Source organism: Mus caroli, chromosome 11, assembly GCF_900094665.2.
Source record: "Mus caroli chromosome 11, CAROLI_EIJ_v1.1, whole genome shotgun sequence".
Classification (NCBI taxonomy): Eukaryota; Metazoa; Chordata; class Mammalia; order Rodentia; family Muridae; genus Mus; species Mus caroli.
The window spans coordinates 41,373,813-41,387,344 of NC_034580.1; the positions used below are offsets into that span (position 1 = coordinate 41,373,813).

At 47.9% G+C, this 13,532-nt stretch overlaps 1 protein-coding gene across 6 annotated transcripts in view; it reads right to left on the reverse strand.

Moving 5' to 3' along the window:
• Positions 1-13,532, reverse strand: part of Cyfip2 (cytoplasmic FMR1 interacting protein 2) — a 115,221-nt gene that overhangs the window by 26,562 nt on the left and 75,127 nt on the right. For all 6 annotated transcript variants that reach the window (XM_021175634.2, XM_021175636.2, XM_021175633.2 and 3 more), the window contains 3 exons: positions 3,315-3,458; positions 1,860-1,950; positions 598-728 (listed from right to left, as the gene is read on the reverse strand). In XM_021175634.2, the coding sequence (XP_021031293.1) occupies positions 598-728; positions 1,860-1,950; positions 3,315-3,458 (366 nt within the window). The remainder of the gene's footprint in view (positions 1-597; positions 729-1,859; positions 1,951-3,314; positions 3,459-13,532) is intronic.

Consider the following 13,532-nt stretch of genomic DNA (forward strand, 5'->3'; position numbering starts at 1 on the left):
AAAAAAAAAAAAAAAAAAAAAAAAAATCCTTTTATACACCTTTTAAAATCATGACCTTAAACATGCCCAGGAACAGTCCTTAACTGGGCATGCTCCTAAATATGAGGACTTGTGCATAAATATGTATAGGCTCCTTGGATAAAATCCCCACACTTTCTTTGTTCATGGAGAAATAGCCCTATGGTCCCCTTGCCTGCTGTAGCTAGCAAGCTCTTGCTACTCTTGGTTGTGACTATTTTGCCCCTGCATTCAGCAAGACCCAAACCTGCTGCACCTTGCACAAGCACACACAGGATGCAGGCAGAAGCTGGCAGCTGCCACTCCTCCCCAGCACAGTGCTGATTGGCTGGCAGTGTGCTTTGCAAAAGAACAGATGACTGAGACCTGGCTGCCTGCTGTGAGGACTGGGTCTGACCAGTGAGGGGTACAGCCAGCCCTGGCGCCCCGGTCTGAGTGTCTCCAGAACCTCTGTCCCCTCTGGACTTCTGACTTCAGGAACGAAACCATACTTGTCAGGGCTGAAGCCTTGCCATCTGGGTTTGTGTTGGGGTCCCTCCAGCTTGGGTACACCATGGTTTCTGTGGGTTTAGGACTTACCAGAGCTTGCTCTATGAGGAGGCAGAACAGGATGGCGTTGCCCACCTCTCGGAGGCTCTGGAACACGTCTGTTTTGAGTTCTGCATACTCGATGATGTCCTTCAGTTGGTGGTGGAAGAACTCCAGGATCCCTGGCAGCCACACGGGGGAGGGGAGGGCATCAGGGCATGGATACCGGTTAGCCAGGTTTACGAGCTGTGACAACTGAGCCCTAGACTTAGCAACCACCAACATGTCAGGGTTAGGGTGGGGTGCCATGGAAGGATCAATACTAGAGAAAGCTCAGGAGGCTGACACAAATTTGGAGCAAAATAAAACAACCATAATCCTAAATGGACCAGCTGTGGCCCAGCTGTTCCTTAAAGGGACCTGAATTTTTAAGGGAAGATTGTTATTTTTAGGTCTTATCTATGGAGTTAGGTATTCTACCTATGATACCTCTTTTATTACTCATCATACTGTCAACTAGGCATTGTCATCCTTTTCCAGATGAGGTTCAGAGTGGGTAAGTGACATCCCCATAGTCACACAGGCAGGAAGTGGAGCAGCTAGACTTGTCCCCCAGAGCCTCTCGCCTTACCCTCTTCCTGTTCTCAATCACAATCAAGTGGAAGATTATGTCTTAACTTTTGGAAACAAAAAATATTAGGCACCAGATGTATAGCTTCTATCTATTCCCATCTTGAATGTTTAAGACAAATACCCATTTCCAGCCTCAGTTTATCTATGCTATCCTGGGGTACCCACCTCCTCTAAGTAGGAAAACAAGAAGGCCTGCTAGAGGTGTTGAAGACCATGTAAATTTTGTCCTTCACTGTTTAAACCAGTGGCTCTCAGCCTTCCTAATGCCGAGACCCTTTAATACAGTTCTTCACGTTGTGGTGACCCCCAATCACACATTATGTTTGTTGCTACTTCATAACTGTAATTTTCTACTATTATGAATTGGAATGTAAAGGCATATCTGTGTTTTACAATGGTCTTAGGAGACCCCTGTAAAAAGGTCATTTGACCCACAAGACGTCGTGATCCACAATATGAGAACCCTGGTTTAAAGGCTTTTACACTCACAGTGTAACTCCAGCTGGCCAGTGGGCATCCTCAGAGAATCACTACCTCTTCTTGACACAGGAAGATACTACTGCTCAAAGGAATTAAAGGCACAGCCAGAGATGTCAGCTACCTGGCAATTTAGAGACTGAAACCTGGAGAAGGCGGGGCCCTGACCGACCTCAGGTGAGCACTCCTTTCCATCCACCCACCTGGAGAGCCGTACTCGTGCCGAGGCAAACGACAGATTTTCGGCATCACCTCTATGAGCGTCTTCACGTACTGTAGGATGGTGCCTTGGAGCTGCAAGGTAAGAGTGCAGATGGATGAGCTGGTGTGGGCTAGCCCACTGCCACTCCGTGTGTCTCTGGGCTGAATGTAGGGCACAGTGGGGCACCAGGTTACCGTTGAGACTTGTGGACAGAGTGTTTAAAAGAAGGAGAATATTCCCTTTTTTCTTTAAATAGAAAAGACGGAGTAGACTTTATGACGGATGTGGGATGGGATGCTTTTCAGGGTCGGGGATGCTGAGGATATGAAATGTAATGTAGGCAGGGAACTGTGGAGATAAATGTATGTAATCTAATTTAGGCATGGAAAAAAAATCACAGCACATTCCTCTTCCTCCTTCCCAAGACATCTTTAATCTATGACAGCATTTCCCCCTTTTACTCTGATCTTGGCAAGGTAGTCCTTAAGGACTTATAGCTTCTCAGGGCTGCTTCTCAAGAGCCAGACAGAGCGAGTGAGTTTGGTTCATTCTGTTTACGGTTGGTTGTAAGTTGTTTCTCTTCAGGAGCTCATGTTTGGGCCCTGTTTCAGCGGCACGGCAGGGAATTAAATGAAGGTTCAGATGGCTGTACTTGGGGTTTGCACAGAAGGTGGGTAAAGGGGTACAGAACCCCCTGAGAGCCAATGTAGTATTGGTTGTTTGTTTTGAAGGATCTCATGTAGTCTAGGATGGCCTTGAACTTGCTACGTGGCTGAGGAGGACCTTGAACACACATCCCTCCCAGATGCTGGGATTACAAGCTGGTATCACCACAGCAACCCTCTCTATGGGGATACCAGGGACTGAACCAGGGACTCTGTATCTATCAGGCAAGCACGATACCGAATGAGCCACACACCCAGCCCATTCACCCTCAGTCAGGAGAGCATAGCTGGGCAGAATGATTCTGAATGTCAGAATCAGGATTTCTCAGTTTAGGCAACAGAAACAAGGAGTAAGTTCTGAGCCACAAATAGGGAGACAAAGGTACAGATCAAGGTGCAGCTAAGAGGGGATGGAGAGATGGTTCAGTGGCTAAGAGCACTTGCTCCTTTTGCTAAAGCAACCACATTCGGTGGCTCACAAATGCTTGGAACTCTGGTTCTGGGGGAGATCTACCACCCTCTTCTGGTGTCTGTGGGTACTGCATGCACATGATATACATATAGGTAGTCATACATACATATACATAAATAAAAATAAAAGCTATGTTAAAGGAGATATAAAGAAACACACCAGAAGATATATAGAAATCACCAAGAAATAAGGACCAAGGACTCTCCAGGGTGATGTCAATTGGCAGAGTCAGTGCAGCTGAGGTTCGTTTTTCAGCTCAGAAAGCCAATCCTGTGCCCAGCTATTGAACATCCGCAGCAGCACCCAAGCCTTTCCTTACCAAGCTCTTGACGATTTTCAGCAGTTCCTCCATGACCACAGCGATGCCCTGGTAGCCCAACAGTCTGCAGATGGTCTTGAAGTGAGGGGGTCCCACAAAGTTCCGGTAGGAGCTATAGATGTGGCTGTAGGCAATGTTGAGAGGCTGGGAACAGAGGTTGGTACAATGTAAATGAGAGAGGCCCTAATGGGTGCTCAAGGGGAATCCTGCAGGCATTTTGCTGCTACCAGGGCTCCCTCTCTGAGACCTCTTAAACACCTTTGCAAAACACTGGTGCTGGAGTGAGATGTGGCCAGCGACTAGAGACGAAGCAAACGTCAGTAGTTTGCTGGAGGGGCTCTGCCCGTGGAGAAAGGATAAGGGGTCCCAGGTAAATATCAAGAAAACAAGGAAGCCTGCGACCTCTAACTGTCCCCAGACAAACGGAAGCTTCTCTAAATCAAGACACAGTCTGGGATAAAGTGGCTGCCTTTCTCCCAGAGGTGACTTGGTATCTAGAGATTGGATGTGAGTTAGATAATAAAGACTAGCTAGCTGACTGACCACCGCCTTCTCTGCTCTTGGCCATTTCTATCTATGAGCTGAGGAGCTTTGGTGATGGCTAGCCCTGGAAGTCAGGAGATTGGTGTCTGAGAACCCAGGAAAATCAGCAGGCATTTTGAGCCTTGCCTTCCCATTCTGTGAACGATGGGTATTGGGTTATATTACCAGTGTCAAAACTTTCAGAGCAGCAGGACAGATGTCACAGGTGCCCATTCACAGAATACACACAGTAGAGCCTCCAGGCTGGATACTGGTAGGGAACCCAGAGCTCTGGCCTTGGACCACCACCATCTTATGGCCCCTGAGGGAAACTCTAACTGAATCAGAGTTTAAGAGACCTTTCAGAGCTAGGTGTGGCTGTTATGCATCCTATTACTTAGGAAGTTGAGACTGGAGGATTGTGAATTCAAGACCAGCTTGGGCTACATAGTGAAATCCTGTTTGCCTAGCATGAACAGGGCTCTGGGTTCTATCCTGGCACAGTTGGTAAAGACAGAGGTGATACCTGTCTGCCTGAGAATATGTGGCCAAAACATCAGGTCCTACACTGGTGTTTCTGAAACACGGCTACGTGGCAAGACTCATGCCATGCTCTGCGGGGCTTGCTGTGTATTTTTATCCAATGCACACAACAGAGAAGGCAGCTAAGGCTCTGGGGTAGTTAGTCAGCTTCCTACTCAAGGTCACACAGTCCCTAAATGGCTAAGCTTAGACCTGAAGCAGACATGGCTGACTCTGACATCTATGCACTTGCCTCTCCCTCTGTTTTAGGAGTTGAAATCAGCTTCCTGTGATATTCATTTTCTTACCTGTTATTAAAAATCTTGTGCATAGCATGCCAATGAGAAAGCTGAACCTGATACTCTATTAGCTGATGTTCTTTGTTAGTTGGTGTAGTTAGAAATTCTACACCGATTAAATGGCAACCATTGGAACGCATGTGGAGGCATGCAGGAGGCACACACTCCCTCCTGAGTCATCGGGAAAGATTTAATTAGGTTCAGCCTGTGCTCTGAGTTTAGTATCCTTTCTTATACATGCATTATCCTAACCTCCATAAAGTGAACATCACAGTTCTTAGATTCTTTCACATTCGGGATATGTGAAGCTGGGATACAGTCAGTGTTCCCATCGGTGACCTGGATGCACGCTAAACGGGAACACCCACTGGTCTGCGTGGTGAGCTCATGCCTGCACACAGGGAGTCACGCAGAAGAGAAAGACCAGCGTTCTGCACCGAGGATCTGGATCTATTGCAGCAAACTGCCTAAACCCAGGAAAGGGCCTATAGCCTACGTCATCTCTAAATGCGCGGAGTGGTTTGTGTAGGGAGGGAAATCTCTGCGTATGATGTCCACTGACATCATGCTGACTTCTGAATGTGTGTGGACTGTGACTGCATAAACCCCGAGTCAGGACATGCGATGTAATGTGCAGACTAAGCCTATCTCAGTGCTTCTGTAACAGGCAACGTTAACCAGCAAGTGTGTGGAGGGGGCTGTGAGGCACACACACAATGCTAGGAGGTGTGATCTGGTTCAGGGCCCATCACCAAAGCCTTACTCTGTATTCTTCTGGCTTCTTCACAGTGGAGGAGCGCAGTGGTAGAACAGGCTTGACTGGAAAGGGGCAGGGACCTTTCGAAGGAGATAGGGAAGCGCCACATCTTGCCTGGGTGGCTTGATAAGGTTGTTAAGACTCCGGAAACCATGACCTGTGTAAGGAGGAACCTGCTGCTGTGTCCCTCTCCAATGTACACACTGAGCTCCTAACCCCCAAGTGTGATGGCATGAAGAGCTGGGGACTTTAGGTGGGTAGAGTCCTGGTGCATGGGACTTAGTGTCTCCAGGAGAAAAGACGGGTGAGCTTGCTCCCTCTCTATGCCATATAATCGAATGCCCATTTGCAGACCAGACCTTGCTCTGCCAGCACTCTAGTCTATGATCTTGAACTTGGACTTTCCACGCTCAAGAGCCATAAGAAATACATACTTGTTATTTTGGCCAGTCTATGGTATTCTTGTTATTACAGACCAAACAAAGCCAAGTACATTTTACTATATAGAGTTACATCCCTGTATGAACGTAACAAACCCCCCACTTTTTATACCATAGCCTAACTTACTTTTCAAAGATTAAAAGGCAGACTGATGCTTTGAATTTTCCCCTGCAGCTTTAGGATACTAGGGAATACTAGAGGACAAAGCTTCGGCATGCTCATGGCCAGGGAGACACGTGACAGAGTTCTCGCCTCATCCCAAGAGTCTCCTCACTCATACTCAGGGATTCTGGGCTTTTCTTATGATCCTAGGAAAACACACAGTCCTACATCTCCAAAGATCCCATGAAAGGAATCTCTGCCTCTGCATAGTAGGGATGTTTCAGATGGATATGGGGGAGGGGAGTTGTGATGTTTGTATATGCTTGGTCCAAGGAGTGGCACTATTAGAAGGTGTGACCCTGTTGGAGGAGGTGGCCTTGTTGGAGCAGGTGTGTCACTGTGGGTGTGGGCTTTAATACCCAAGTCCTAGCTGCTTGGAAGCCAGTATTCTACTAGCAGCCTTCAGATGAAGATGTCAAACTCTCAGCTCCTCCCACACCATGCCTGCCTGGATGCTGCCATGTTCCCACTATCATGATATTGGACTGGACCTCTGAACCTGTAAGTCAGCCCCAATTAAATGTTGTCCTTTATACGATTTGCATTGGTCATGGTGTCTGTTCACAGCAGTGAAACCCTGACTCAGACAGTAGCGGTGATGGAGTCAGCTTATTCTTTTGTTCTATTTGAATCTCTATCTTCATTCCTTGAGACTTCCTGACAGGCCCTAGGGTAAGCACAGTTACAGCTAAGTTTAAATCCCAGGATCCTTGTTTATTATTATTTTGTGAGACAGGCTCTTGGTATGTAGCTCTGGCTTGCCTGGTATTCACTATGCAGCCCATATTGGCCTTGAACTTACAGCATATTCACCTGCAGCTAGATGGACTTGAAAAAATTATTTCCGATCCTTGATTTCTCCTAAGAAGATGACACTTGAAGTTTAACAGGTAAGATACATAGAGCAGTAAGTGAGGTGCCATGGGCGCACCTGTGGAAACTCATTAATCTTACTTCAGCTGATAAAGACTAAGAAAGTACAGCATCTTGCTCAGCCCTCTCCCCTGAGAAACTATGGCCACAGTGGTAATTCCCTCAATATGGACAGGTTCAATATGAGAGGTCTAATTTCCCATACCATACTGTGTATCCTGCAAGGGTTAGGACAGAAATCAGAGCTGGAAGCAGCTGACAGAACATGCCTTCAAATGCAGATTTGTTCCACATTCAAACCATCACCGAAGTAGGTACTGCCCTGGACACATGGGCAGCCCTCGCCCTGGGAAGGAGGCTGGGACAGAGGCGCTCAGTCGCTCCCTTCCAAGGTGTCATCCCCGCTGCTCTCTGGCTAGGAGCTTGACATTTTTAGCCACCTCTCAAGCCTCCTTCCTCCCCGAGGACCTCCCAGTTCCTCCTAACAGCTCAAGAAAACAGACTTTCACGTATACAGAGGCTGTTCAGCAAGCCTTCCCGATTTTAGGCAGAGGAGAAACACTTTGAAATTATTGTATCACACAAGGGTTAAACAAAATGCCACACACTCCCCCAACCCATTTGGTGCACTTAGGAGGTCTCTGGTGCCAATCCTATGTCAGGCTAGACGGGAAGTTTTCTGCCGCCACAGCAGAACCAACGTGAAATCTGCAGACTTCCATTCCACCTCCTAAGTGAGCAAGCTCCACTCCCCATCCCCAAATCCACCGCATGCAACGGGAAACGCACACATGCAGAATAGGACATGCACACACGCACCCCCAAAGGGCACCCCTCTGACCTGCCGGCTCAGCAGAAGGCTGGGCCCTATTGAGAATATGTGGGAATAGGGGAGCCTGGGCATTTTCTGACGTTCAGCAAAGAAAAAACAGGAATGCAGTGTGACTCGGGACACTGGACATTAGCCATTCATCTCTCAACTCACCACTCACTGTTTCCATTCACTGCTTACTGACTGACTCAGGCTAAGACCGAGGTCTGATGGGAGACTAAGCAGACATCATGTAGCCCATGGGAAGTCAGATTTGTTTAATGGCATTTTTCTTCATTTTATGTGTCATCCTATGTATGCATATGTACGATGCGCTAGCACATGTCCACGGTGAGCGTGTGGAGGTCAGTTTTGAACTTAGGTCATCAAGGTTACGCAGCAGGAGCCTTCACCCATTAGGTCATCCCGATGGCCTACCCACAAGACTTTAAGAAAAAAAAAATGCTGAGTTTGGTGTGTGTGTGTGTGTGTGTGTGTATACTCTCTTAAGTATCATTAGCAGATAACTTCTACAACAAAACAGAACCAAACAAAAACAACCTTGGGGGACTGAGGTGAGAGCAGGGTGTGTAAGGCCAGCCTAAGCTCCAGGAGACTGGAGCTCTATCGAAGTCCAAACCAAGCCAAACCCAAACCCAAACAAACCTGACATTGACCATCTGCACCTCCATCTCTCGTCCGATGGTGGGCATCACCAGCTACTCCAAACAGTGAGATCTATTGTACTGCTAACCCAGTTTGTAATGACGTTGCATCTCTACTCTCTGGAATCACTATGACTGTTTTCAGAGAGCCCAAGAGGAGTTAAAACCCATCCTTACTTTCTGTTTGTGTTGTGGTTTCTCTTGTGGGTGCCAGCTGTCCACAAAAAAAACCATGAGCCTCTGATTAGGGCTGGAGAGCTAGTTAGTTGTAGCTCTGTTCCCTAAAACCACTGCAGGGCAGTATCACAGGATGTAGGGATAACACGCCATACCACCTTTGACAGGAACATACTTCATGGGACAGATCCACCCAGTCACAGGTTCAGATACCTTGCTAGAGCTTGCGCAAAGCACTGATTTGCCTGCCTGTCACTTCTTGATGTTTAGCTGTGGGGCTGGGGCTCCATCCAGCCTCGAGTTCCTTCCTGGTGTTCTCTGTCCATGGGTTGGCGAACCCAAAGGAGTTGCTGGAGAAAGCTAAAGAAACCACAATCCTTTCTCTCTTGAGCCATGAGCTAAGTGCTTTAGAAAAGAGCAAAAGGAGTAGAATCTCCCAGCTCCAAGAGATCACACCCATTCTGTCCCACGTGGAATGTCAGATGACAGAGTTGATTTCTGGAGGAAACTAAAGCCACACCTAACCCAAAACCCTTTCTTTATAATCGGCACTCATTTGACGACACAAAGGCATACAGAGGTGTCCTTCTTCTTGGCTAGGGTATTTTTGATTTTAGGACGGTCTTACTATGAATTCCTGGCTAGCTTTGAACTCTCTGTGTACACCACACTGGCATCAAAATCACAACAGACCAGCCTTCTTCTGCCTCCTGACTGTTGGGGTTAAAGGTGTGTACTAATATACCTACATCCTCCACCTTGTAACTCCTTCATGCTGCCCAGCAGGTTTTCTGTGGCCACCATAAGAAATGACTATAAACCCAGTACCTTGAAACATTTTGGTGGCCGTGAATCCAAAATTAGCAGTTCTGGTCTCCCACTGAGATTTAGCTTGTCTGCATTCCTCCCAAAGATTCCAGCAGAGAATCTGTCACTCACCTCTGTGTGGTGCCAGGACCCCTATTTTGTGACCACATCTCGCCTAGATTCTCAGTCTCCCTTTCACAACCTCCTGCTAGGCTATTCTCTTGTAAGGCCCCCTGGGACGCTCCAGAGCTCACCCTGACAATGCAGGTTCCTCTGCCTGTCCTAAGTTCTCTCATTAATCACACCTGCAAAGACTTTGTTCTAAAACGGTAAGAGTTCCAGGATAAGGACCATCTGTCTGTGGGAACCATTACTAGCTGCAACAGCTGGCGAGGTAACACCATCTCCATTTAGAATAGGAGACTCCAAGTCCATGTGGAGACAGGCAGGTGCAGCTCTAAGCATAAAAGCCTTGCCGGAGGAAGCCATGCTGTGGAGCCCAGGGAGGGAAGGTGACTGTGCCCTTGTGAGGCTTTTGGATAGTTTTTTTCACCTGGGCTGGTTGGTGTCAATAGCCTAGCTTGGTTAAGGTGAGATGTGTTGACATCCAGGCTGATGAAGATGGATCCAGTTGGCTGGAGAGGTTTGGACCCTCTGGACAATGACCTAATGAGGATGTATTGGAAGAGTTGGATGGAGTTCCTACGATCAATCAGTTCATAGCTGAGGTAGAAGCGGTGCGTAGCTAGTGATGAGCATGCTAACAAAAGGTTAGCATGCTCATACCAACAGTTTCTAAAAGCTGGAAATATTGGGAAGTGGTTAAACGAGCGAGTGATCTGCGCTGACATCTGTATCATTCCGAAGGCAGCACTATGATATTGTAGAGTTCAGGGAAGAGGGTTTGAAAGAATCCGTTCATATATTCGCTCTGATGACATCCTCCTGTGTGGTGGTTCTGAAGTAGGTGTACTCAGACTCCAGACAGAGCACAGGATGTTCGGAAGAGAAAATGCTTGCTGGCGGGTCCCCCAGTGAGCTGCTGACTCTCACAATTTCCTCAGTTACATTCAGGCAGCTGTGCATTCTCAGCAGGGTCTCTCAGGTCTTTGCTTGTCCGTTGTCATTCTGAAATCCATTGGGCCTTTCCCTGTCTCTCTACCTCTCAAGAGATGAGAACATCAAGGCAAAGCAGGTGGGGGTGAGGTGGAAACCTGGATGCAAGCAGTGCCACTGGCTATGGGGGGCCAGCCAGGAGCCCAGACTCTGACCGCCTGGCCGAGGCTTGAAGCACTGATGTCCTGTAATCTGGCTGGCTCTGTGAGCGTCCAGTCAGCCTGAGTTTCCATCTCTGCTGTGTTTGGTAGTGATGGAAGACTCATGTTGTCATGTGAATACAAAGAAGCAAACGGGGAGTGTACCACGTGATCCCAGGGGTTATTTCTGAGTTGTGTGATACCTTGAACCTTTCTATATTCTTTCATCAACAAGTGATGCGCCAGAAAATTCGAACCAACCATGCTGACTGAAGGGGGAGAAGCGAGGCAGTGCATGCAACTGGTGGTGTGAACCTGGCTTTTGAGGGCCTCAAGACAAAGCTGCAAGTCACAGAGAAGAGTATTGACCCAGTGGCCTTTTTCTAATAGCCTAAACTACTGTTTCCGATCCCAGCTCGTCACAGACACGGACGCATTCATCAGTACCAGAAAGCAGGCAGTGTGGACATCCCTGCTGCATCCTTGAGTAAACCAAGGCATGACAGAGGGAGGGAATGTGTCGAAGGCTGCACATCCAGAATTTGCCTCTGAGCTGGATATCCAAAAGCAGCGTTTCTCAATCTGTAGGCTGTAACAGGCTGTGCATTATCAGATGCCCTGCATATTGGATACTTATATTACAGTTCATAACAGTAGCAAAATTACAGTTATGAAGTAGCAATGAAAATAATATTATGGTTGGGGGGTCACCACAACACGAGGAACTGTATTAAAGAGTTGCAGCATTAGGGAGGTTGAGAACCACTGCCCTAAAGCCTGCTGCTTGGTTACCACACCTTTCCCAAGCATCAACCTAGCTTGGGGACAGAGGCATCTCCTCAGGTCATTTCTTCATTACCAGAAGGAGCCAGGGACCTTTGTTCAAGGCTGACTCCCTCTGAGAGGAATTTGTTCCTGATACATATCAACTGGGAAGCGCCTGGCTGGATGGCTGAAGAGGGCACAGTTGTACCTAGTGTGGAAAGTGGTGCCTGCTGGTGGAGAGAGAATGGGATCAACTGTCTCATTTGCTGAAAGCTTTGCTGGCTCAGGCACTGTGGGCAAGTGGTAATGCCAGAGTCAGGGACTCTATTTCCAGCCCAGCCACTTATCAAACATGTAGCCCGAGGAATGCCATGTCTTCTCCTGGGATCTGGTTTCACTGTTTTTGAGACTGCCTGGCATAGCCCAGGAGGACCTGCAACCTCTGATCTCTTTGCCACCACCTCTGGAGTGCCGATTACAGTATATGAAGGGCTGGGGACTGAGCCCAGCAGGCTAGGCAAGCATTCTACCAGTTGAGCTACGTCCCTAATCCCTTCATTCTTGGGACCTGGGAAACAAGAGGGCTGCTGGGCCTCATGCTCTGAGTCTCTTAGCTCTTCAAATGAAGAGTCTATGGAAGCGGAGGCCACCTCTGAGCATTAGAAACAGATTCCCACTCTGTGGAGAAAGGATGGAGTTTTGTGTATCCCTTCTCAGGCTAACTCTGGTATTTTTATTCCCCTCAAAATAACCTTTGAAAGGACACCTGCAAACTGCAGAATTGGCCCTTTGTGGAGAGAGGATGCCCTGCAGGGTATCACCGTTGGCATTTGAGAGGGGACCTGCTGGGAGCTTGCCTATAACAGATTTAAGGCAGGCTCCTGGGAAGAGTAAATGCCAAGAGCAAGAAGGCCAAGAGCACCTGGCTGGTCAAGAACACCGCACACCCTGGGACCCCACGCCTCCGGAGCCCCTTGCCCCAGCAGTGGTGACTCACTAGACAGCTTCGTCTAGCTCATCCAGTGACCTTCATAGCTTGTCTTGGATGCTTTGTCCAAGAACCAAGGAGGAAGCTGACTTTTGAAACTGTATTTTATCTTTAACTGATACATAGGCATTGTGCGTATTTATGGGATGCGGCGTGACATTCAGCGCATACAGATCGCAGTGAGGCCTGACATATCCATGACCTCAGACATTTATGTATTGAGGACATTCAAAATCCTCTCTATTGTTACTCTGAAACGATGGATTGCTGTCAACCATAGCTATCCTGCCGTGTTCCAGAGTGCTAGGAGTTATTCCTTATGTTCAATGCCACCTTTCCTACTGTGCCTCTTGTCTCCTACTCTCTCCTGGCTCATGTGACCATTGCGTTCTTTTCCTTGAAATTAACTTTTTAGTTTCCACAAAGATGGAAGCATATATGTACATGTGAGGTCCATCATAACCAGGCACTAAAAGACAAGGGCATGAAGGGGTGTGTGTATGTGTCTATTATGTAAAACCCAAATCCAGGGCTCCCAGGGTAAAGCATTTACGGGGCTGGGTTTAGATCTCTAGCATCTAGTAAATGCTGGACAAACATGGTCTGCGTGTAATCCCAGAAGGCCAAGCGAGGCAGGATCCTTAGCACAAGCTAGCTAGTTTACATCAGTGATATCAGCGAGTTCTAGGTTCAACTAAGAGACTGTGCTTCGATAGATTAGGTGCATAGCGATTGAAGAAGTCATTTGATATCCACTATCAGCTTCTGGCATCCACATGGCCACACACATAGTCACATGCATCTGCACACATACACCAGACCACCATCACACACACACACACATTTAGAACTCATCTCACCCTCCATTCAGACATGTTCAGGCTCTTGGACAGATGACGGTGAGATATTTTTGTAATGTTGAGGAGACCAGGAAGGAATTTGTTGGGATATACAGAAAATTCAGGAGTCCTCAAAGGCAAGGCAGACTGGGTCCCATCTGCCCCAAGAACACTAAGCAGCTTCCATTTCTCGAGTCAGTTCCAGGTGACTGACTGGCTGGCTGGCTGGCTGACTGACTGACTGACTGACTGACTGACTGGCTGACTGACTGACTGACTGACTGACTGACTGGCTGGCTGGCTGGCTGGCTGGCTGGCTGGCTGGCTGGCTTGA